At 44.2% G+C, this 24,944-nt stretch overlaps 1 protein-coding gene and 1 long non-coding RNA gene across 2 annotated transcripts; one reads left to right on the top strand and one right to left on the bottom strand.

Annotated features, from left to right (window-relative positions):
* The first annotated feature begins 12 nt into the window (after positions 1-12).
* On the top strand, positions 13-10,971 carry SCO1 (synthesis of cytochrome C oxidase 1). The gene is made up of 7 exons (XM_081850974.1): positions 13-129; positions 521-727; positions 1,980-2,070; positions 3,557-3,754; positions 6,641-6,733; positions 6,885-7,000; positions 10,132-10,971. The coding sequence occupies exons 2-7, from the start codon at positions 569-571 to the stop codon at positions 10,261-10,263; spliced, it is 789 nt and encodes a 262-aa protein (XP_081707100.1). The 5' UTR covers positions 13-129; positions 521-568; the 3' UTR covers positions 10,264-10,971.
* LOC309335751 lies at positions 5,293-24,231 on the bottom strand. The gene is made up of 3 exons (XR_014153708.1): positions 21,456-24,231; positions 20,032-20,139; positions 5,293-5,424 (listed from the first exon to the last, which is right to left on the bottom strand). It is a non-coding gene; the product is annotated as an uncharacterized lncRNA (long non-coding RNA).
* Between the last annotated feature and the right edge of the window lie 713 nt (positions 24,232-24,944).

Genomic DNA, 24,944 nt, shown 5'->3' with positions numbered 1-24,944 from the left:
TTAGGACGGCTGTGCATCGCAGCCCCGACTAAGAAGCAGATCAGGCTCTTCAAAAATGACTGGCCGTCTCTGGATCGAGGGCTGGCGGAAGACACGAAAGGAAACCATTTCGCCCCCTGCGTAACCGAGGTGACATAACTGCACGACTCCGGCTACCCAAAACCCTCCTTCCTCCCGGTTTCAATGAAAGCCAACCCCCGCTTCCGGCGTGCTTCCGTCACTTCCTGTTCCGAAAAGCGTTTCTCCCGGACATTTCCGTCGAGCTAACTTTCAGAGAGACGAAAATTTTAGAGCCGAATGCAGCACTGCCCCTATGAGCACTTCCGGGTCTACTCCTCCCCCCCCACACACACACTTACAATCCCGAGCTAAGCACACGTAGTGATGCCAAGGGATAAGACGAGCGTGCTCATTGTCCATGGATAATTTTTTTGAAAGAACGCCGGCGAATTCAGTTGCTGGCGAATGCCAGGTTTTTCCCGGAAATCCAACCTTTGTCACTACTCTTGCTCTTTCCTAGTTCTATGGGCTGCAGGAGCGTGGCTGGACGGGGCGGGCGGGAAAGAGGATGGCGGCGGCGGCGGCGGCGGCGACCCGGCTTCGTCCTCTGGCGGTTTGGGGTCTCCGAGCCCCTCCGCCGCGCTGGCCTTCCCTTCGCTGTCGTGCTCAGCCCTTGGCTACACTGCCGCCGGGGGATAAGCCGCGGGAAGGGCCCAGCAAACCTGGGGTGAGCCACTCCCGCTCCAGGTGGAGCCGCTGCTCCTGGGCGCAGCCAGGGAAGAGCAGGGGCGCCTTCTTCCGGGGCAGGGCGGGGAGGAGGCGCACGTGGAGCCCTTGAGGGAGACAGATGCTTTTCGGTCTGCTTGATGGTGCCGCTTCTCTTGTCCGGCCGCTGCAGGGCTGCGAAGCGACGCCTGCTGACCAGTTGCACCCCCTTTTGCATTTCCGCTTAAGTAGTGCAGGCGGAGCTACTTCTCGCCCCGCGCATGGAGGAGAAGCGAGAGCCCCTGAATCTCTTCCAAATCTTAAGTTGCTGCTTTTAGCTGCGCTGGGTTCAAGCGGTTGTCTGCCTGCGCCGGTTGAGGTATAGGCAGTGGTTCTCAACCTCTTTTTTCATGCCCCACCTAGGCATTTCTAAAATCCCGATGCCCTCCCCCGTGACATATAATTCTTATTCATCAAAAAGTGAACTCCTGTTCACGTGGAGGAAGCCTAAAAGGTAACCCCCTGACCGTTAGGTCCAGTCGCGGACGACTCTGGGGTTGCGGCGCTCATCTCGCTTTATTGGCCGAGGGAGCCGGCGTACAGCTTCCGGGTCATGTGGCCAGCATGACTAAGCCGCTTCTGGCAAACCAGAGCAGTGCACCGAAACGCTGTTTACCTTCCCACCTATTTATCTACTTGCATTTTGATGTGCTTTCGAACTGCTAGGTTGGCAGGAGCAGGAACGGAGCAACGGGAGCTCGCGGGGATTTGAACTGCCAAACCTTCTGACCCACAGCGCCACCCGCATCCCAAAAGGTCATTAAATTGGTCTAACTCATTCTCAAATTGCCCCCTTTAAAAATCAAATTGCCCCCCAAGGGGCGTATGCCCCACGCTGGGAACCACGGCTATACAGTAAGCCCGCAGTTTATGCTACATTCTGGGGATCACATCTAAAGCTGAAATTGCTTACTGTATAGTCAAACCACATTGGGTTCAGTGGTGGGTGGAATTGCCAAAGTCCCCCCCCCCCCGAAGCCTGTCCCCTTTTTATTATACATGTTTTTAGCTAAGCGTGTAAAACGGAATGAACACAAGTTAAATTTGTGTAAGTTGCATGCTTACTGTACTGGAGAGGAGATGGAAGGTGTAAGAAGACCGAGCTTTTGCTTACCGAAGCAAGGTAGTGAGGAGGATGTTGAATGAGGAAGTTGGCTTGGTGAGCAAGTCTTTTATTTACATGTGCACTTCTTTTTCCTCCTCTTTCCCAGTAGCCTGTAACTTGGAAGACTCTGGCAATTACTTGTGCTGTTGGAGGAAGTCTGCTAGCAGCAATGAAGTTCTTCAAGAAAAAGAAAGAAGAAAGTATGTAAAACTTATCGTGTCTATTGTAGAGTCATTTTTCACCCTGCTACACAGATGCAAAGGCTTTGCGTTCTTTCTTGGCTGTGTGAATATTTTGTGGATGTAGCTCACTGAGTGCCTATCCTCACTGCCCTTACCTGTGCTTAAGGTCTAAACTATTATGTAAGAAAAGGTTTTTTATCCTAGGAGATTATCGCTTCTCCTAGCTTTTACCCAGCAACTTTCTTATCCCTATTTTGTTAAGATGAATCCCTTAATGCTGTAGTTGATGTAAAGCACTGCTACCATGAAAATATATGTTGTTGTTGTTTAGTCGTTTAGTCGTGTCCGACTCTTCGTGACCCCATGAACCAGAGAACGCCAGGCACCCCTGTCTTCCACTGCCTCCCGCAGTTTGGTCAGACTCATGTTTGTAGCTTCGAGAACACTGTCCAACATCTCATCCTCTGTTGTCCCCTTCTTCTTGTGCCCTCAATCTTTCCCAACATCAGGGTCTTTTCCAGGGAGTCTTCTCTTCTCATGAGGTGGCCAAAGTATTGGAGCCTCAGCTTCAGGATCTGTCCTTCCAGTGAGCACTCAGGGCTGATTTCCTTATGAATGGATATGTTTGATCTTCTTGCAGTCCATGGGACTCTCAAGAGTCTCCTCCAGCACCATAATTCAAAAGCATCAATTCTTCGGCGATCAGCCTTCTTTATAGTCCAGCTCTCACTTCCATACATCACTACCGGCAAACCATGGCTTTGAAAATATATGGTAAAAGATAAAAAAGCAGCGGGTCCCAAATGCATCCTGGGTGTGTAAATATTGATACCTTTAGTAGATGTTTTCTGATAACTGTTTTCAGAGTCCCTAGGACTGCTTAAAGAACTACCTGAGTATTATGAAGCTAGTGAACTTTTTAGTTGAAACTTGCTTCTGATAAGGCGAAAAGTACTTCTTAGACAAATGGGAGGGAGCGTGTCCCAAAACATGTTCCAAATCCCTTGGGTGAAGAGGCAACAAGAGAAAAGAAAAATGATTGAAGGCTTTGCAGATAGATTCTGAGAGAGGCTGAAAACTTCCAGTCTTACTGACTCTTTCAGATGTTGATTACAGTTAGATTTCTTGTTGTCATTTTGAAACTTGCAGTCAAGTACCTGACGTTGCTTGCATTTATTTTGTAACACTTATTTCCCTTTGTCACTTTTGGCTTTTTTCTTGTTATTAAACCCCACCGCCCTGCCTCAAGATGCTGGGCTTTACCTATACTAATCTATAGTTAATGGAGCACCCTCATCTACAGTGAGCATGGCGATATCAAGAGTATTGGCTGGGAGTGGGGAACTGAAGCCAGATGCTAGTACTAAAGAGTGATACAAACTTAGCTGTCATAAAGGAAGTGTGGGATGCGGGAAGAATATAGTTGCAGCTTTGCTGGCAGTGCTATAGAATCTCTTAAGCTGGAGTGGTAGGCAGGTAACCTTCCACTGTGGTTTGATTTCAGAGGCAGAGAAGGAGCGGAAAAGGGCTCTTGGAAAGCCATTGCTGGGAGGCCATTTCTCACTCGTCGATCACCATGGGCAGCCCAAATCGGATCGTGACTTTCTGGGCCAATGGGTGTTAATCTACTTTGGTTTTACACATTGCCCTGACATTTGCCCAGAAGAACTGGAAAAAATGGTTCTTGTCATTGATGAAATTGGTAAGTAAGCCATACTGAAGCCCAAACTCTCCCTGAAATAACTCTTCATAGAGAAGAATCTTATTCTGTTCTCTAGGTTAATAATGTTTTTAGCTTGTGTTGCTCAGGCAGTGGCAGATTTGGGTCTGCACAAAATTACCCCCCTCCCCCTAGTTATTAATATACATTGTAAATTGAGAAGATACCTCTGAAATGTGACTACCAACAATAAATTGCCATTGTTGAAATCATGTATTTTAGTCTGTTGCATTGCTTCTACTCTTCATTTCTCCTACTCCTTAATTAAAGTCAGTGGTAAGTAAGTTCATTACAACATGGGTGGCCAGCACAATGCCTGTGAAGACCTTCATTGGTGGCCCTGAACAGGTGACATAGGTGGGACTTTGTTCTCATAGAGCTTAGTCTCATAGACAGCAGGAAAAATAGGAGGGTAGGAGGGGAATACAAGTATAGGGATGAAGTAACGTGATCAGAAGCTGTTACGTGTACTAAAAACTTGGCTGCAGAAAAGATTGCTTTTGAAGAACAGGAGAGAGTTGGCACCACACCCAAGTTCTGGGAGGGAGTTCCACTTGCAGGGGGCAGCAAGCAAGAGAGGGCCAGTCACTTAAAGAAGCAGGAAATCTTTAATCAGCTGTAAGTGATAAAAGTTGGAGGAGCAGGGATCATGTAAGACAGATAATTACCAGCAGTTATGTGGGTAAAGGGACCCCTGACCGTTAAGTCCAGTCGCGGACGAGACTGGAGTTGCAGCGCTCATCTCGCTTTATTGGCCGAGGGAGCCGGTGTACAGCTTCAGGGTCATGTGGCCAGCATGACTAAGCCGCTTCTGGTGAACCAGAGCAGCGCACGGAAATACCGTTTACCTTCCCGCCAGAGTGGTACCTATTTATCTACTTGCACTTTGACGTGCTTTCAAACTGCTAGGTTGGCAGGAGCAGGGACAGAGCAATGGGAGCTCAGCCCGTCACGGGGATTCGAACCGCCGACCTTCTGATCGGCAAGCCCTAGGCTCTGTGGTTTAACCCACAGCGCCACCCGAGTCCCACTAGTTGTGTGGGTGAAGCCTGTAAATAACTTAAGTAAATAACGTAAAGTAAGTAAAGATAACTTTACTCTGGTAATGGAAGGGGGATAAGAAGTAATAAAATATTTTGTGTAAATTGGTAGAATATGAAGTCATGTACTGTACAGAATGGAGCTCTGCCCTTTTGAGACCTGAAACTACCTAGCTATGCCTGCAGTTTACTAATCTGACTTTAGTAAAAGGGAACTGCTGCCCCCTAGTGGCAGTATTTTCATTTCATTGTGTTATGGTTAGCATCTCCTTGTGGCATATGAAAATTCCATTCATCTACTGCAGAAATGGAATTTCATATTCATTTCTGGAGTTCTTGTCAAAGTGTATGGGCTGGCATTCTCTAGTACACCTGCTGGAATGTTTATTTACTAATAGAATATAGAGATTACAAATAGCTAACGTGGAGCTTCTTGGATGCAACATATTTCTTTTGAAAGGAACTAGATTTATGGCTACTTTTCCTACACAATATTCTTGAAATGACAATATTCCTTTTTAAATCACTTACACTTATTTCCCAGTCTTTTCCTGTTATTAAGCAGTGCCTCCATCTCCCTGGCTGCCATCTTCTGCCCTGGGACCTGCCCTGCTGGAGGGCAGGTAATAAATTTAATAATAATTAAAATGTATATTTTTAATTTTCCATTTTACCCATTAAAATTTCTGCAGAAAATAACCAGGGTTTTATCAGACTGTGAATAGATACAGACTGTAAATATTATATGCATAGGTTCTTTTTAAAATAAGAATCTGAGTGCGCAAATATTTATTCCTGTGCATTAGGCCTTCAAGCTGTGGCCTATAATTGGGGGTCCCTGAACAATGGTTTTCAGTCTTTTCGGGACCCTCATTTAACTTCAGCCTGAAAAACAGGGCCTGTTTTTAATTTCCCCTTCTATTGCTTTTTCATTGATTACACACATATATATCTCAATGTAATAAGCTCTCCATTTCCCCCTCTATTTTATGGCTTTTAAAAGACCGATAAAATCCAGATAATCTCTCTGTGCCCATCCTTCTTCATACCTATTTCAAAAGAATATTGTGGTGCCATGGATGTACCAGGTCATCTCTTGACCTTATGAGTCAAATCTCACCTGTTGCACACCACTGGTAAGAGGGGAAGCTTATGAAGTATTCATCAAATGTTGGCCATGAGCTTGAGTAGCTTCCTCTCTGGTACAGGCAACATGTTCGTCATTTAGGAACATAAGAGGGGGCTGCTGGGTCAGGCCAATGGCCCATTTAGTCCAACATCCTGTTCTCACAGTGGCAGCTATAATAATAATAATAATTTATTATTTATACCCTGAGTGTCACCAGCCACTCTGGGCAGCTCCCAATCAAATGTTAAAAACAATACAGCATTAAATATTAAAAACTTCCCTAAACAGGGCTGCCTTCAGATGTTTATTTCCTTCACATCTGAAGGGAGGGCGTTCCACAGGGCGGGCGCCACTAGCGAGAAGGCCCTCTGTCTGGTTCCCTGTAAACTCACTTCTCACAATGAGGGAACCGCCAGAAGGCCCTTGGCGCTGGACCTCAGTGTCCGGGCTGAACAATGGGGGTGGAGTTGCAACTATATTAAAACAGCTAGGGTATGTGTTGCAACTGATAGGAGGACCCCAATATTTAATAAAGCATCCACATTACATTGCATTTTCTCCAAAAAAGGCATCCCACAAAAGCACCGTCTTGAAGACTGTAATAAAATTGGCATGTTCTATGGTAATTTATGACCTGGAATGCAAAAGTAGCCTTGAGTCAGTTAGTGGGATATTAACTATCATGCTTTATGGCTACAGATGAGATCAAGTCTCTGCCGAACATCACTCCGCTCTTCATCACGATTGATCCGGAGAGAGACACGAAAGAAGCTATTGCCACATACGTTAAAGGTAATGTTAACCTCCATATCTGATATTCTACTGACTCCCTATACACCCAGCTTTGTAGAGCTGAATAGCTTTTCCAACAGTGGAAGAGGGTAATAATTTGGGCCCTCATCTTTAATGTCAGCTGATTTAACAAGCTCCATTTCTGTTCAAGAGTTTTCACCCAAGCTGATCGGATTGACGGGTACGAAAGAACAGATCGACGAGGTGGCTCGAGCCTATCGTGTCTATTACAGCTCTGGCCCCAAAGATGAAGATAATGATTACATAGTGAGTAACGTTTTTGCATATGTTACAGATTGATAACACTAGTTGGCTCCACAGAAAAGGTTTTGAACTTTCCAAATGGACAAGGCGAGTTTAGGGGGAGTTTCTCAATTAAATCTCTTCTAAAGGAGAGAATCGGAGGAAACCAAAAGCGGATGGGGAAATGGAGGGGTGGAAGTGTTGCCTAGTTGTGGGGATTTTATAGGGTTTTGGGGTGTGTCTGAAAAATATCGGGAGTTGGAGCAGCTGGCTTGTAGTTGAGTGATATTTCTGAATAAGGTGAGAGGAGCAAAGTTGTAAAAGCTAATAGGCAATTGTGAGCAAGTGTTACTGGAGGAGAGAGTACATAGTTTGTTCATAATGAGAAGGCTTTCCATGTGAGACCGCAGTGTTTCTTCATTTGCCTTTTCTGTCTGCTAGAATACAAGAGCTCAGAGGTATCCTTTTTCACATGCAGGGAGGCAGTTACTGAAAGGTGCCCCTGTTTAAATTGATCTGAAAAACAGCCTGGCAGTTAGAAGTAGGCCTCAATAGGAGTCTTGGAGTTTGATGTTGCTGTGTAAAGGTGCAGGATCCAAGCTTTTCTTTTTAGCTAGTCCTGATTGGGCTATTTGGCCTGAAAAGCCCAGGTATGCCCTCTTTTATCACAAGCCAGCTTCCCTTCTCAGAATACTTAATGTGAATTCTGTGTGGGGTGTTATTTGTCATGCAAATTATTAAAACGCAATTTTGCCGCTAGAGGGAGCTAGACAGCAAATGACACATGCCTTACTTATGTCCTGTTCCGCTTAATCTGCCTATGTTGTTTCAGGCAGCATTTTTAATTGACCTAGATCTTAATGCCTGTTCTTTAGAATCTAGTTATTCCAAAGTGCCAGCTTTGTGTTGGTCCCACTTCCCAAAAAGTCCGTCCTTTTGTTGACAAAATAAGAGTGACACAACATGAATGTTTACCTATGATCAGTACTGACTAAAAGTAATACAGTGGTGCCTCGCAAGACGAAATTAATTCGTTCCGCAAGTTTTTTCTTCTTGCGAGTTTTTCGTCTTGCGAAGCACGGTTTCCCATAGGAATGCATTGAAAATCAATTAATGCGTTCCTAGGGAGACCGCCTTCAGACCAGGTCTGGGGACAGTCTTTCCCCGGACCTCTTCTGAAGGCTGGGGGGGGGGGAGGACTTTTCTCCCCACCGCCAGGCTTCAGAACAGCCTTCTGAAGGCTGGCGGTGGGAAGAAAAGCCCTTCTCCCGCCACCAGCCTTCAGAAGAGTTCCTGCAGGGCTGCCTAGGCTGCGAATAGCAGCCTGCTGCCGGGTGCGAGGGACGCTCTGAAGCAGAGTGCCCCTCGCCCGGGGCAGACATCTGCAGCTTGGGGAGCCCTGCAGGACTTCCCCACAGGGCTCTCCAAGCTGCGGATAGCAGCCTGCTGCCCCGCACGAGGGGCGCTCTTAAGCAGAGCGCCCCTCGGGTGGGGCAGACATCTGCAGCTTGGGGAGCCCTGCCGGACTTCCCCACAGGGCTCTCCAAGCTGCGGATAGCAGCCTGCTGCCCCGCACGAGGGGCAGACATCTGCAGCTTGGGGAGCCCTGCCGGACTTCCCCACAGGGCTCTCCAAGCTGCGGATAGCAGCCTGCTGCCCCGCACGAGGGGCAGACATCTGCAGCTTGGGGAGCCCTGCCGGACTTCCCCACAGGGCTCTCCAAGCTGCGGATAGCAGCCTGCTGCCCCGCACGAGGGGCAGACATCTGCAGCTTGGGGAGCCCTGCCGGACTTCCCCACAGGGCTCTCCAAGCTGCGGATAGCAGCCTGCTGCCCCGCCCGAGGGGCGCTCTTAAGCAGAGCGCCCCTCGGGCGGGGCAGACATCTACAGCTTGGGGAGCCCTGCCGGACTTCCCCACAGGGCTCTCCAAGCTGCGGATAGCAGCCTGCTGCCCCGCACGAGGGGCGCTCTTAAGCAGAGCGCCCCTCGCGCGCGGCAGACATTCACAGCTTGGGGAGCCCTGCGGGGAACTCTTCTGAAGGCTGGAGGCGGGAGAAGGGCTTTTCTTCCCACCGCCAGCCTTCAGAACAGCCTTCTGAATGTTGGCGGTGGGGAGGAAAAACCCTCCTCCCACCGCAAGCCCCGGGAAGAGAGGAGAAGCTGTGCGCCTTCTCCTCTGTTCCCGGACCTCCCACCGCAAGCCTTCAGGACAGGTCCGGGAACAGAGGGGAAGGCGCGCAGCTTCTCCTCTCTTCCCGGGGCTTGCGGTGGGAGGAGGGTTCCCCGCTGTCCCCGGAGATTTCCCTATGGGCTTTCGTTTTGCGAAGCAAGCCCATAGGGAAATTCGTCTTGCGAAGCCGCTAAAAAATCGGAAAACCCTTTCGTCTTGCGGGTTTTTCGTTTAGCGAGGCATTCGTCTTGCGGGGCACCACTGTATCTGAATTGGCCTCTTCCCTGTCCCGCTAGAGAATATTTCAATATTGCTCTTCTTCTTCCGTAATCTGAATGAGTAAATTCAAAGAGAGTGCTGTGTCTGCCCTGTCTTCTTGAATTTCCATCACATGATGAGCAAGGACTGTCTCTCTTATGTCAGAAAGAGCCATGGGGTCTTTGCATTTTCCTGCTTCCAAGAGGGATTCCAATAGGAGACCATTGAGTTGCATTGGGAGGGATCATTCTCTCCGCCCCCCTCAGAGAAGAGGTTTATTCTTCGCCGGAACAGAGAAGAACCTTGCATGTCATGTGATACAGGGAAGTTATGGAGGATCTTGAATGCAGAAGGCCACTTCTGAAGTTTTTAAAATCCTTAGCTCTTAGGGAAAGTTTGGATTTCATGGAAGAGCCTTGCTTTTTTAGAACACACATACACAAGGTTCTCAAAAAGCAAACTCCTGTGAGGTTTCTTTCTTCTGCAGGATGTGGCTGCTTTCACAGCCCTCTATTGTCGCTTGCTCTCTTTTAGTTCTGTTGTCAAGTAAAGAGCCACTGTTTGAGGCACTTCTAGGCTGCCTAACAAGCTCTTGGTTTTGTGAAGAAATCCAGAGCTAGAGAGGCAGTTTGATCATTCTAGTGGGTTACCGCTGACCAGAACCTGCCCTGCTAACCTAACCCTCCTTTCCACTCTATCCCCAATTTGTCTTGTGTGTTTTCTGCAGGTGGATCACACCATCATAATGTACCTTCTTGGACCAGATGGAGGCTTTGTTGATTATTTTGGGCAAAACAAGAAGAATTCTGAGATTGCTGCTGCAATTGCTGGACACATGAGACAATATAAACAGAGCTAGGAGGTGGAAGGTTTTGCACTAGAAAGCAAGGAAGCTGAATATCAGGCAGGCTGGTCCCGTGACACTAAAATGCAGCTAGTAACGTGCCAGGGAGATCTGATTAGTTGGATGAAGTGTTGCGGGAGTAATCTGTCTTGACAATTTCCTTAAGCACTTGAATTCTCAGCTAAGGCTGTACCTACGGGCTAAGACTCAAATGGATTAAATAAGGAGCTGGACATCATACAGCAAAAGTACTTGACCAAATATTTTTCTCTGAACGTGTCTTGCTTCTTAAAGGCCTTTAGGGATGACGCAGAGGAGGTCCCAGTGAGAGGGTCACCACTGCTCAAATCCATTCACAGGAGCATTCAAATCTTTCCCCGCTCTTGTAATGTGCTTTTGTGCTGTGCTGATGCATGTACAGTGGGGTGCTAAGTTGAACTGTGCTCAAGGTATCAGTCATGAGGAGGCTTGTTTGGTATCTCTGCGTCTTTTGACTCAGTCCCACGTCTTCAACATCGCTTTCAAAACTTTCCTGACAGGCGTAGGAGCTGGGTTTTTTGCCTTTTTGAAATGATTATGGTAAGGGTGGTAGCTATATTGATCATGGATTATTGATCAGGTAAAGTGGCGTTTAATCCACAGATAATGAAATAAAGTGGAAGAAACCTAGAGCCTGTGTTCTTTGAAATCTCACGTCAATTAAAGTGAATTTCTCTCTCCGAAGTATGTACCACCTGTTTCCTTCGCATGTTTTTTTATTCCTTAAAATCTAATGAACTGAAACAAAACTGGCAGGGTATAGGACACATGGATGAATATGGTTGTATATCATGCACATTTAAATCTGTCAACAGTAGAAGGGGCATATCCCCCCTCCCCCATGCAGCACTTTTCAGGTAGCACACTAAAATAAACGAGCCTTTGCCCTGACTTTGGAGTGGTAGAATTTTTTTTGAAGCCAGCTTCCTAGTTAATGAATTCTGTACCTTATATTCATAGGGAGGAAATGTTCAAGTTGAAGATGCTTACAGCACCTGAGTAATTAGAATAGATAAATTTCTCTCTCTGAGTAAATAGGTTGTATCTTATGATACAGAATAGTTACAGGCTGCTGTCCATCTTCCTCTCCCCCCGCCCCCCCTTCAAGTGTGCTTATGGATTTCTGTTTTGCGTATGCTGTGCGTCAAAGAGTTCTTGGGGAATGTGCCCAGGCCAATTCCCCCCTCTGGAGAAAGTACTGTAATGTAAGAAGATTCTCATATATCTGAAATATCTTCTCTGCATCTGAGATACTGGATAGATTAAAGGAGACATTGCCTTTTTTCCAAGTGTCCACCAAGAATTTCCTTGGGTCAGTTTGCATGAAGTGCTTTTGTGACTTTGGCAGAATATAACCTTCATTCTCAGCTGTTCTAGGCAGAGGCAGCTCTTTCTCCTACTTTACACACACTATGTATGTGTGTGTGTGTGTGTATGTGAGAGAGAGAGAGAGAGAATTGCCAGAAAAAGCACCATATTTTTCGCTCTATAAGACGCACCAGACCATAAGACGCACCTAGTTTTTGGAGGAGGAAAACAAGAAAAAAAGATTCTGAATCTCAGAAGCCAGAACAGGAAGAGGGATTGCTGTTCTGGCTTCTGGGATAGCTGTGCAGCCTGCATTCGCTCCATAAGACGCACACACATTTCCCCTTACATTTTAGGAGGGAAAAAGTGAGTCTTATAGAGCAAAAAATACGGTAGGTAACTTAAGTTTTGCTTTTTATTTACTGTCGCACACACACACCAGTCTACTTTGAAGGTACATTGCCAATGCTGCAGAGTGCAAATATCAACATCTTCTGATGTTTTAAAGATATTAAATTTGCTGTTGGCTGTTGGAAAATAGCTTGATGTGCCTGATCTGCCCTGTGAGTCCCAGATTTGCATTCTGTTTTAAAACACAGCGCACAAAATGGGAAGGATGTAGAAGCATAGAACAACATGCCGGGCAGAAAGTGTGGTGGCTAAGGAGAGATCGCTCAGCTTGTGGCGTGGAAAGGAGAATGGACCATGGCTATTATCAGCTGAGCTAATGGCGGAGAGGGCTGTCAAGTCACTAGCCATGATGGCTAAGCTCTACCTCCATGGTCAAAAGCAGTAGTTCTTCTGAATACCAATGGCTGGAAACCACAGCAATCTGGAGAGTGTGCTTGAGTTATGCTTGCTCATTTCCCACAGGAATCTCATTGGCTTCTTTGCGAACAGAATGCTGGCCTAGGTGGACCATTAGCCTGATCTAGCAGGCTGCTCACATTCTTACAGCATTTTCTGCCACTCTGCTCAAGATAGTGAGGCTTGGAAACGCCTTATTCAAGGGTTCCATTTCAGCATACTGTATTTTTTGCTCCATAAGACTATAAGATGCACCTAGTTTTTGGAGGAGGAAAACAAGAAAAAAAAAATCTGAATCCCAGAAGCCAGAACAGCAAGAGGAATTCCTGCGCAGCGATCCCTCTTGCTGTTCTGGTTTCTGGGATAGCCGCATAAAGCCTCTTCAGGGCAGTGGGAAAATGTATACAGGCTCTGCTCAGCGCTCCCTTTAACGAGCCGCATGGAGCGTGTTTGCGGCTCTTGAGGGCTTTCCCCCTCTTGCTGTTCTGGCTTCTGGTTTAGCCATGCAAAGCCTCTTCAGGGCAGGGGGAGCCTTCATCCCACTGCCCCGAAGAGGCTTCGCGCAGCTAAGCCAGAACAGTAAGAGGGATCACTCTTGGGAAAAGCCCCCAAGAGCCGCACACACACTCCACGCAGCTCTTTAAAGGGAGCACTGAGCAGAGCCTCCCGCCTGCATTCACTCCATAAGACACACACACATTTCCCCTTATTTTTTAGGAGGGAAAAAGTGTCTTATGGAGTGAAAAATACGGTATTTCAACTCACAATCTGAGTGAGGGGTGTGCGTCTTTGTATCTTGACAAGAAATTAGGGGCAGAGGGAGTCTCCTGTTTTGTACAGGAAAAGAAGTGCTAAGTATCTGACTCTTCTCTCAAAACCAGCTTTAGGAGGTGTTGAGGCTGTGGAGCATTTAAAAAGAGAAGTGACAAAGTAATCCATCCTGGGGCCAAGATTTCCAAAGCACCGGGCAAGACTGTTCGCTGGGTGGTTTGAAGCTTTATCTTCAGCTACTGGAACAGGAAAGGAAACCAGATCTCTGCTACAGGAAAGGAGAATGTGATACTTCAACAAGTTGCAAGAATGGCATTGTTGACATGTTGCCTGGCTTACATGAACACCACCCTACAAAGTCCAGGTTTGGCAATTCCCCTTACTGAAGTAGTGGGTGGTATTCAGCTAGGGTTTTGTCAGACTAAACCCACTGAAACTAATGGCCCTAACAGTCATGCTCATTAGTTTTGCTAGGTCTACTCTGGGTAACACTTAGTTGAATACCACCAAGTATCTACCAAAGTGTCCAGAGATGCACCTTTATAAAGAATAGCTTTTTTTATTTTGAAGGGGTGTGTGTTGGAATGGCACTTGTTCTTCAGCTAAAACCAGCTCATTCCTGTTCTCTGCCCTTTAGAGTTTCACTTTTGTCAGCACTTTCTTGGCTCAGGCTATTGGGGATCGTCTTACAATAAGGGACAACTGCTGCATTCCAAGGGGGGGAAATGGATTCCTTCTGGCACGCCTTCCACTTTCCATAAAGTGCTACAAATAACTGGGGAGTCAAAGTCAGTAGGAAGGAGACAGATTATTTCTCTGTTCTTTGTCTGTCAGCCTCAGTCATACCCCAAGTAATCAGAAGAGGCCACTCAAAGCCATTGAGAATTGTGGGAAAACCTAGAGCTATAATTGGTGGCGAGGTGGAGAAAATGTTGCACTGATACAGTACCTTAAGCTATTTCCATTAGAACTTCAGGGCTTTGTGGTGTCTGTTTCTGAAAAAACAAGTGCCATAAACTGTAAGACAGACTGGCAGTAACACTCGATAAAGAAGGAAGAGGAACCCAAGCGTTTCCTTAGTATGATCACTGGATTGAATTCCTTGTCAAATACTTTGATGTTGAGATAAAAAGATGTTCCCTCTAGAGAATGTTAATACTCTTTTGGTATTAAGCCACTTTCCCATAATAAGTTGCTCTCAAATTCTTCAGCAGCTAATAATTCTCTGTATTAACGCTTGCATAGAACTAACCTGCTCTTGATACATTTCTCTGAGGTTGAAATACCTTTGTGGCTAATTCAAAAGGCTTCACCAGCAGGACTGCATATACTTGAAATATTAATAAACTTGGGTGCTCAGGTATTATGGCTATGTAGCCAAATGGAGCCACTGAGAAAGCAGAGAGAAGAAGCAGGATACTTGGGGAAACTCAGTATTTGCAGAAGAAGGAAAAAATCTTTAGCTGGCGCCAACAAAACAACCCAATCAGAACAAGGGGGGGCGGGGCGGCAAGTGAGGCCAAATGTTTGCAAGGGATAGATGAAAAACTGGGGCATGGCAAGTTCCAACAAGAGCATCCACACTGTACCATTTTGTTGCAGGTTCAGCTTACCTGTTTTGAATGAGTTTGGGTTTCCAAACTAACTGTAGGGTATCTAATATAGTTCTCAGCGGTAGGAGGCTTGGTTTCTGAGACAACTGCTCTCTTGTGTTACAATCCTCCTTGCTTTCATTGGTTGACCCTTTTTTATATACTCTGATGAGTAATACTGCTGGATGACGGATCCAATTCAGGGTCACAAACAGTTAATTTCAAGACACATAAAACCACAGATGCAGTCAAAAATTGGTTCACTCCTTAGTTCTCCCCATGCATAGGTGCATAGCACGATTTTGTAGCATATTTTCTAATGTTTACCATCATTTTATATAACTTGTAATTAGTTTTATGAGTTTGACATAGACCAGTTCCAGCACTATTCATGTACTCCTACATGTGTCCTTTGATCAAACCTAAATTTCTTCTCCGTCTATAGGAGTGTCTCTCAACACGTACAGTGGTACCTCGGGTTACAGACGCTTCAGGTTACAGACGCTTCAGGTTACAGACTCCGCTAACCCAGAAATAGTACCTCGGGTTAAGAACTTTGCTTCAGGATGAGAACAGAAATTGTGCTCCAGCGGCACAGCGGCAGCGGGAGGCCCCATTAGCTAAAGTGGTGCTTCAGGTTAAGAATGGACCTCCGGAACGAATTAAGTACTTAACCCGAGGTACCACTGTATTACGTAACAAAAACAGGAAGAAAATGTTTTTTGTTTTCTTTTTTATCCTGGGGGGAAGAATGATGATGATGCAGGAAGAGAAGTAAAAGAAGCATGAAATTGTGGGATTGACAAGAAATATCTCTTTATTTTGATTGCTGAGAAAAGGAAAGGACCTGAGACTTGGGATCTTGATGATGGCAATACTTTCTGATTAGAATGGGTTAAAGACAAAGCTTGTAACATTATACGAAGATTTTAAAAAAGAAGACCCTCTGGCCAATGGTGAATTCCTAAGTATGTAGCTTAGAAGAGAGATGATGGCTCTTGTCATTGTCAAAAGTAAGGGGATCACAGAACTCTTTTCAATTCTGTTTTAGTTTCTCTGACGATACTGTAAGAACTGCACATAGAACTCTAGGACTGACTACAAGATGCAGGGTTTTTTAAAACACTGCCTACATTTTTCTATACCGTTCCTGATATCCCTTGATATTGGTTTCATGGATGTGTGTATCCCTGCAACACTTTGAGCTAGTATTTTCAGGATAACATTCATGATTACAATATCTCTTTCTGCGCTGGAACTTATTGTATAAATGGATGGCAATTATTTTGTCATTCATATTCATATATATCCATTGTGTGTGTGTGTGTGTGTGTGTGTGTGTATTCATGTGTATGTATGTGTGTGTGTGTGTGTGTGTGTGTGTGTATATATATATATATATTTATATATTTATATTTATATATAATTGCCATCCATTTATACAATAATATATATATGCCTCTCAAACATATATATGCCTCTCATTTTACATTTGATATTATCTATAGAATTACCTAGAATTTTTTATGGTGATACAGCTCTCAAAGCAGCTTAAAAATCATTAAAATATAAAACACTATAACATTCTAAATGATTCTTAAAACTTATGACTACATAATTTGAAGCCAAAAGGTTTCTCTTGCCCTTTTATAAAACAGTTTCCCTAACTTCTATGTTCTGGAGCATGCATTCACAAGCCCAACCTTCCCAAGACAGGAGAGAGCATTGCTCCCAAATTCAGCACACAGTTGGGTGTAGAAGAGAATATTGAATTTCATTTCCCAGAAATAAATGAATTAAAAGAAGATGAGGGAGGCAGCTGCTAACCCGTACTAAATGAGGACCAGACATGAGATGGAACTGCTGGGAGACAGAAAATCCAGCCTTATTCAATAAGTACTAAAATGAATGTTGAGGATTGGCTTACTGGCAATGGACGAGTTTCCACACGAGCAGGTTTGCCCACAGTGTGAAGTATAATTTACCTCTAATAAATAAAGTAATAGAGGAAAGAGCTTGCAGTGTACAGATTCTTTTGCATATCATTATACAGTGCCACCTCGGATTAAGTACTTAATGTTCCGGAGGTCCATTCTTAACCTGAAACTGTTCTTAACCTGAAGCACCACTTTAGCTAATGGGGCCTCCTGCTGCTGCCATCCCGCCGGAGCACAATTTCTGTTCTCATCCTGAAGCAAAGTTCTTAACCCAAGGTACTATTTCTGGGTTAGCGGAGTCTGTAACCTGAAGTGTATATAACCTGAAGCGTCTGTAACCCGAGGTACCACTGTATCACCATATTTCAGCTGCTATTAGCATTGCTATGATTTTGTTACTGCTCTATACATATCAGGGAATGCCCTCAAAAAAAAACTTCCATTAATTTTCAGATCAAGTCTAGGCGTACTACAACTGTCCCTAAATGGTGGTTGAAGAGCTGCTGGGGAGGTGGGTCACAGGACTTATTTGAGTAGGTCTTCCAATTAATGGCATTGGATGTTGGGGAGAAAACCACACACACACACAAGAGGATAAATAGATGTGGATGCTTGTTCAGGAAGAAGGTTGCCCAGCCGGACCTGGACAAAAGAACAAAGGTTGAATCTCCTCCGTGAAAACTTACCAAAGAAAAGAGAGTGCCAATAAACAAGGATGTTGTCTGGAAGAACAAGGGCTGGAGGAATACCCTTTCCTGTCCACGAAAACAAACTCTTACCAGCAGCCCCTTCTCACCTTGGCATTGGTGGAATCTGCACAACAGCAAAGCCATCCTGTGTGTCAGCACCTTGTTTCCTCAGCCTTGCAACAAGCAGACTCTGTAAATAATGCCTGGAGTTTCTGCAAAGATTACAAGGTGTGTTGGCCACATGAGAAGGCTCTGAGGAAAGTATGAAGTGTCGATCTGCAAGGCAAATACTCCTAATTAAATCAGGATCAAATGTGGCCATGGGAATAGTCAAGGTGCCGGAGGACACTGGATAGCTGTGATAATTTAAACAACTCTATCAAACTCTCTTTCCCTTTTTTGTTTAAGGAGCAGAATGAGAGCATGTGTAAGAAGTGACCACAAGTCTTCTATGCAACCACATAATCACACTGCCGTGTTTATTCCTCATCAACAGGTTTACCATACCCATTGAGCCAATCACCCATCTCCTACTACCCTTCTGAGAAATGCCCCACCCCACCCTCCCACTATATATAAGGGTCTGGTGACTTCTGTTTCAGTGTATCTGAAGAAATGTGCATGCACACAAAAGCTTATACCAGAACAAACTTAGTTGGTCTCTAAGGTGCTACTGGACAATTTTTTTTTTTTATTTCGACTGCATCAGACCAACACGGCTATCTACCTGAATCTATGTTTATTCCTGTTATTTACTAGCCATTTTTAATGCCAAGAGGTGCGTGGAATAGTTTCATCCCCTCTGCCAGCTCTGTATTATGGGTCTTCTCCGAGTACAAGTTTGGCTTTGCCAATCTATTTTTTTATCTCATGGGTTGAAATTTCAAGTTTCACAACTTCTATTATAGGTTTTGCACTTAAATTTTCTTTAGTGGTCTTAGTGGATAATATGCATATTGGGGTGGCTAGAGGAAATGTGCTCTTACTCATTACCTCAGGCCACTTTGAGGAAAACTTAGTTGAAAACCACCCTGAGTAGACCCATTTAAATTAATGGCTCAGACATAATCATGTTCATTGAGTTCAATAGGTCTACTCTAAGTAAAACTTAAATTGAATGCCGCCCTTAGCTTTTGACACCATTGAACATTGAATACTTCTGAAATGTGTGTTTGTGGAAGTCTGTGGTACTGCTTTGCATGGTTCCTATACTGTTGGACAAGGTGGTCATAGAAGATGGTGCACTGGTGCATTTTATCAGCTACTAGCAATATGTTTTGATATGGAGGGTAGAGTATTCCCCTTACTGTAAAGTATCCCAAGTACAGGATGGTCTTTTATTTTTCCTTATTGGAGTGAAAGCGAAATATTCACTTATAGAGGAAGTAAATGGATGATTTGGGGTTGCTACAAGGACATTGCTAAACCTGTCCCCTGTCCCTGTTGACCTAAACCACTGAAAATCAAATTATCTGCAGTCTCTCATCTCATATTGAGCTCTTTTCCTTGGTTATACTAGCCTGTGACTGGGAACTGGCATAAATACCTGGGAGGGAAGGAGAGAGATGTGAATTGCTGGCTGTGCCATTTCCTACAAGACCAGGAACATTCTACTCTACCTGTTGGTAGGTACTAGTCATAGAGAACATATATCACTGGTGAATTTCCAGTTGTGCTAACAGCTACTTAATTTAACTGCTATTTAAAGTTGTTGGTGGCCTGATACCACTGTATCTCAGGAGACTCATTTAACCTTATGAGCCCCTTAACATGTTAAGATCTCCAGATCTTAGATTAGATTATTAGATTAGATTATTAAATTTCTGTACCACTTAATATTATTAAAAACGTATCTAAGCGAAGTACAGAAAACAAAAGCAGCAACAGACAACTTGAACAAAATATTACAAAAAAAACCAGTTAAATAGAAAAATGTTACATTAATACAAAGTTACTAATATATAAAAATCAATATCAATTCATTTTCCTTGTGACACACCCTCCCTCTCAGTCTTTGGGTTCTCACCCAGGGTCCAAACAAACTCTCAGCTCACCCACAAAAGTCTCACAATGAGAAGAGTTCCTGGAAACAGCAGACATCACCCTAGTCTCTCACTCTAGACTTGCTTTTATGGGAAGGCCCAGGGTGGATGGTACTTCCTCAGACTGCCCACAGCTATGTCCCAATCAGTTGCACAGTCCACACACCCAGTTTCAGGTTCAGTAGGTTTGCTGAATTTTCCAGGGGGGTCCAAAGGATGGGGAAAAAGAAGCTCTGGGTTCCTCCAGGAGACCTGTTTGTTGAGCATTCATCCTGATTTTCTTTAAGTGAAAGGTTTGGCTGATTTTTTTTTATTTTAATTTTATTGAACATTTGTTCTGAGTTGAAATAAATAAAAAAATTGTCCAGGAGCACCTTAGAGACCAACTAAGTTTGTTCTGGGTATAAGCTTTCAGATACCCAGAAGTGTGCATGCACACAAAAGCTTATACCCTTAACAAACTTTGTTGGTCTCTAAGGGGCTCCTGGACAATTTTTTATTTATTTCGACTGTGTCAGACCAACACAGCTACCTACCTGAATTTGTTCTGAGTTGTTTGTGGGGCAGTTATATGACAATAAGCAGATTGAAAACTTACCTGAAGGCAGCACTCTTCCTGAAGAGGGTGTATCAGTCAAAGCACTTATCATTTCTAGACTACAAACAGGTTGGCACAAGGACAGATATTTGTATATTTATGTATTCCCTGGAACAGAAAAGCCTTGATGGTGTCGTTAGTAATTACAACAGTACAGAAAAAAAACTGTGCATTATTAAAGTGTTTCCCTTCCAGTGCTGCCTATTTCAGATCTATTTTTAAACATCTATTTTGAAGTCTTAAAAGATATTTATGTAAAATAGCATCACTTGAGAAAAGCTGGCTCCCTATTCTCTCCCTCCACCCCTCGTTTAGCCTATGCCATCCTACGCCAGGGCATCATGACAGAAGCTCTTCTGGAATGAGATGTTGCAGTTCCATTTGTCTCCTTGAGAAGCAATTGCATTTGTGGTATGCAGCACAGAGTGCCAAAAAAAGGACCTTCTCCAATGGAATGACAATGCTTCAGCCCAAGACTAAAGGCTTGAGACATTCCAAAGGAGAAGGACAGCACAGGTGGGCATCTTTGCAGCTAGCCAATCCAGAGAGAGAGAAGCAATAGGAAAACACACTTTTATGGCAGTTCCAAAATACACTCAAGGGGGAGTGCCAGGACGCAGTGCTTTGTGCTATGTACAGCTTCAAGAACAGGACAAGGACCAGAGTGTTGAAATTAACAGGATATAGTACTGTACTAATTTACACATGGACTGAATATTTGTGATGTGGGACAACAAATGTGACTAGTGCAAACTCCCTAATGTTACATGCAAACATCATTTCTAATTCCAAGATATTTGCTTAATATTGTTCTGGACAAAATGTCTGAAAGAAATGTAACAAAAATTTATCTGGTAGGTACTGGTAGTAGTAGGCCACGTGGAAGCAAAGCAAGGTAAAACAAGTAATATGCAAGAAAGCTGCTGTGATAGTGAAATAATATTGGAGGTTTTATCAGGAACAAGCACACTTTATTTATTTGAAACACTTACGAGATTTTTAGCATACAAAGCATCCTGAAACAAGTTACCAGTGGAGTGTCAAACACTCTGACACTCTTTGTCGCAACTCCAGTGTTTTCCTTCACCAAGACCTTGCTTGTTAGACCTTTGCTCCTACATTCATCCCACACACCCTCACAAATACAATGAGAGTCATTAAAGTGAGCATATCAAGAAGATTTGAATCTCACTTGCTAGTGAGTTTTTAATGTAATGTAATTTTATTTTTTATGAAATGGCTTCATACAAATATTTAAATACATAAAACAATGAAAAGTGCCTAGCCGTTGCTTTGATCGTACACTTTTATGTTGCACGACCCAGTAAGGTTGGCATGATAAATCCACATGTATGTAGCAATACCTAGACAAAGAACTGAACGATGCCAAATGTTATCACTTCCCAGCAACTTTATCGCCTCACCTGAATGCCTGGAGATAGGTTGAATCCTGCTTTGGGAGGGGGGCATTTCAAGAGCAAATTGCAGGCTGTTTACCAAGTTTATTGAGATATCCTGTGAAATTTATTTATTTTTTAATGAAATAATCAAAACTTTAGAAACTTCTTTATCATATAATGAAAAATGGCCACTTACCATCTAATGCTAGGGAGCGGTGGTTTATAGCCCAGTGTGACTGCAATGAGCTAGGGGCTATTGTTCTGTCCCACGCAACTGTTTGAGAACATCAGTGCCTCCTATGGTTGTATGGGCTGCTGGGAGCCTGCTCAGTTGAATCAACCAATCATGAGCAGGCAAGGGAGTATGGCCATAGTGGTGGACCTGGCTGGAGACTTTGGCCTGGAACCTTCAGTCAGGTCCACCAGTTTTCTATATAATTGGGCCACACCTGGGCCAACCAGCTCAGTCAGAGTTGGACTGAGCTTATCTTGAAGTTTTGCCTGTGTCATGGCAACTGTCACAATGTATTGTTGCCAGATAAAACATTAGGTTGGATCCTCAGCCTGGGCAGGGGCTCAGGACTCGTCCCCCTCCACAACAGGAAATTGGTACTCTGCTGAAAGCGTCCAGGAGGGGGGGGGTTGTCCAGGTGTCCAGACGGGGGTCAACAGGCCATAGCACCCTCCCAAAATGGCAGTCCTGGAGGAATTGCCCTATTTGATGTACATTGTGGAGTGACCCTTAACCCAGTGTCAACGCACACAATCAGTCAGCAGGTGGGCTGGCTGATTCAGGATACACACACAATGCCTTCGCCAAAATCCACATACATCTGTAATAAAAAAGTTGTGGCCTGTTTGAACCCAAGTCCTGTTGTCCTGCGTCTTACTTATCTCCTCTCTTGAGGCCCTGTTGGCTGCATGCCACCTGGGCCTGGAACAGCAACTATTGCCTATTCTAGTGCCATTTAACACATAATACAGGATAAAATCTACTAAAATATTATCATTTTCTGTCTCTGTATAATGTAATTTTTTTAAAAAAAGACTAACTTTTATGCATAAGAGCTGGTATCATTCACAACATTTTACAGTTAGAGGCTCTTTAGATCTATTTTTCCCTTTTCAGTAAGGCTGTATAAGATACTTGAAATGTGATTAATTGAAACACAGTAATAGTTCTAATAGAGTACTGTAAGGTATTCAATGATTTAGGAGACAGTGAAGGATTAAAAAAACCCCTAAATTTAGAACTGCTTGATTAAAAGTAAATTGTTCAGCAAAGTTTCGATCACTTTTAAGATAATAGCGAGTACCCTGATCCATAATCGATGAACTTGCTCAAACCATTTGGGTTGTGTTATGTAGGATTATGTATACAACTTTTGTCTTGTTGCTACTATTTTGTGGAGCAACTTTCAAGCAGTTTCACAAGATATTCAGTTTCTACACTGAAGGCAGTGTCACATAGGAATGAATGGGGAACCTACATGTAGATCAGAATGTGCAATTGCTGCATGTGTGCACCATTGTACATTGAAGCACAGAACCAGGTATAAATAAAACCATTAACACCAATGGTTTGGTTTTGCTGAATTGCATAGAGAATCAGAGACAATGAATACCGACTGAGGAGATGGCTGGCAGGAGCCTGTCCTACCTGGACCTCACCCCGCCTCCTAGTCAGCCGCTGATTGGCCAGCCAAAAAGGAGGTGGAGTGATGGCCAGTGAGCGATGGGGTGTCACCCAGGCTTGGGAAGCCCACACCAGGTCACAAACCCCACCCACCGCTTAGATGGGTGAGCGGTGGTTCTGTATATATAGGAATTTTGAAATGCAAGAAACAGACTTTAACTAGATTAGGTATTTAGACTTACATTTCTTCTTCTGCTACTGCTTGGAATTGATACAGCTCACAGCTATTCTTTATAACAAGGGATAGACAACATGGGGTCCTGCAGATATTTTTGGACTCCAACTCCCATCTTCCACAGCCGATATGACCAATGTCAGGGATGATGGGAATTGTTGTCTAACATCACCTGGAGGGCATCAAATTGGCCAAAGCCCTCTTAATTTAACAAATATGGATCTGAGGCTGAGACAGAGTGATTTATTTAAGGCAGGGATGGAGGTAAACCCAGGTTCCTTCCACCCTCACTCTCATGATATAAACAGGCTTGTGGTATGATCCTAAGAGCTGTCCCATTGCCATAGCAGTGCATCATCACGTAATAGCACATAATGCCAGTTTTGGAATTCCAAGCACATGACACCAGCACTAATGTTGAAAGGTGCCAGTCCCATTTAGTAAACCGGTCAAAACCGACTTAAATCCCTCATAACATTTTTAGGACTGCAGTCGTAATAGTTCAATGTCATCTAAAGAAACATACTAGGCAAATACTTTGCTCCATCCATTTATCTGTGAATTTTTCATCTTGTTCTCTTTAGGTGGCTTGTTTAAAACAGGAATGGCTAACTATTGGTGCAAGGACTTCTCTGGCACCCAAAGCATTTGCCCCTTGACATATTACTCTAAAAGACCTTATTGCTTGGAGCTGACAACTTCAGGTGGAGTTGATTTGTGCACTAGAATAAATGTCTGGCTCCCAGATAAAACTTTGCTCTACTTCAAGATCCAGAAGCTGAGCTCCTCTGGTGCATATTAATCACATAGTTAGAACAGAAGACACTTCAAATAACACAGAATTCACAGCAGATGAACAGCAGTTGCTTACCATGTAATAGTTTTGGATACAGGCAATAATGCAGTATTGCTGAGCCAAGGGGGCCTGTTGCTGAGTTCTCTTCTCTAATCTTTGCTGCCCAATGGGCAACATTAACCTACTAGAAAAAAGAAGGGAGGGGGGAGGGAGCCTTAATTTGCAAAAGCAGCTCTTTGGAACCGAGATCTGTGGCTGCTGCCTGCTTGTTCTTCTATGTGGTGGGAAAGCCCCCATGTTCCCTTTCTCTCCAACCCTCAAAATCACCCTGCAAAATTCTTGTCCTCGTGCTTGAAGCCTAGCATAAAATGGATGCTTCTGGAACATCTCAACTTTCCATGGACACCTAATACAAACAAGGCAGTACATTCAAAAGACGCTTAACCATGGAAGGCTGCTGCTAAAAAAAGACAAGAGCTCATTCTCCCGGCTTAGAGAGGATTCTAAGAATTCATTTTTCATGAGAGATGGGGCTGTTTATTGACCATTCTTCAGTGACCTCGAGTGAAAGAGAAGACAGCTTGCTGCTCACTCTACCTGGAGCTGGGGGGAAGTGGCTCTAGGTTACATCCCTGCAATCTGTAGTTTCTTCACCTGCCACCATGTTGGTTAAATGGAAACTGCACAGCTGTTTGATGTCTCAGAGCAGGACTACAATGTTGAATGCAGCCCCTGACTAAATGTTAAGGCTCAAGGTAGAATTCACATGAAGGCAAGGAAGAGTGAGTTATGCAAAGCTGGGAGATTGTACTCTGTATGAGTATCAATGGATTCCTGATGAGCTCT

Source organism: Podarcis erhardii, assembly GCF_964252035.2.
Source record: "Podarcis erhardii genome assembly, chromosome: 2".
In the NCBI taxonomy this organism is placed as follows: Eukaryota; Metazoa; Chordata; class Lepidosauria; order Squamata; family Lacertidae; genus Podarcis; species Podarcis erhardii.
This window is presented reverse-complemented; position numbering and strand designations above follow the sequence as displayed.

Bases quoted from the DNA above. Each gene is read 5' to 3' on its own strand.
- SCO1 (XM_081850974.1), top strand. From the start codon at position 569: ATGGCGGCGGCGGCGGCGGCGGCGACCCGGCTTCGTCCTCTGGCGGTT. The intron at 2,071-3,556 runs GTATGTAAAACT...GTTTGATTTCAG, and splicing joins CAAGAAAAAGAAAGAAGAAA to AGGCAGAGAAGGAGCGGAAA. The intron at 6,734-6,884 runs GTAATGTTAACC...TTTCTGTTCAAG, and splicing joins TATTGCCACATACGTTAAAG to AGTTTTCACCCAAGCTGATC.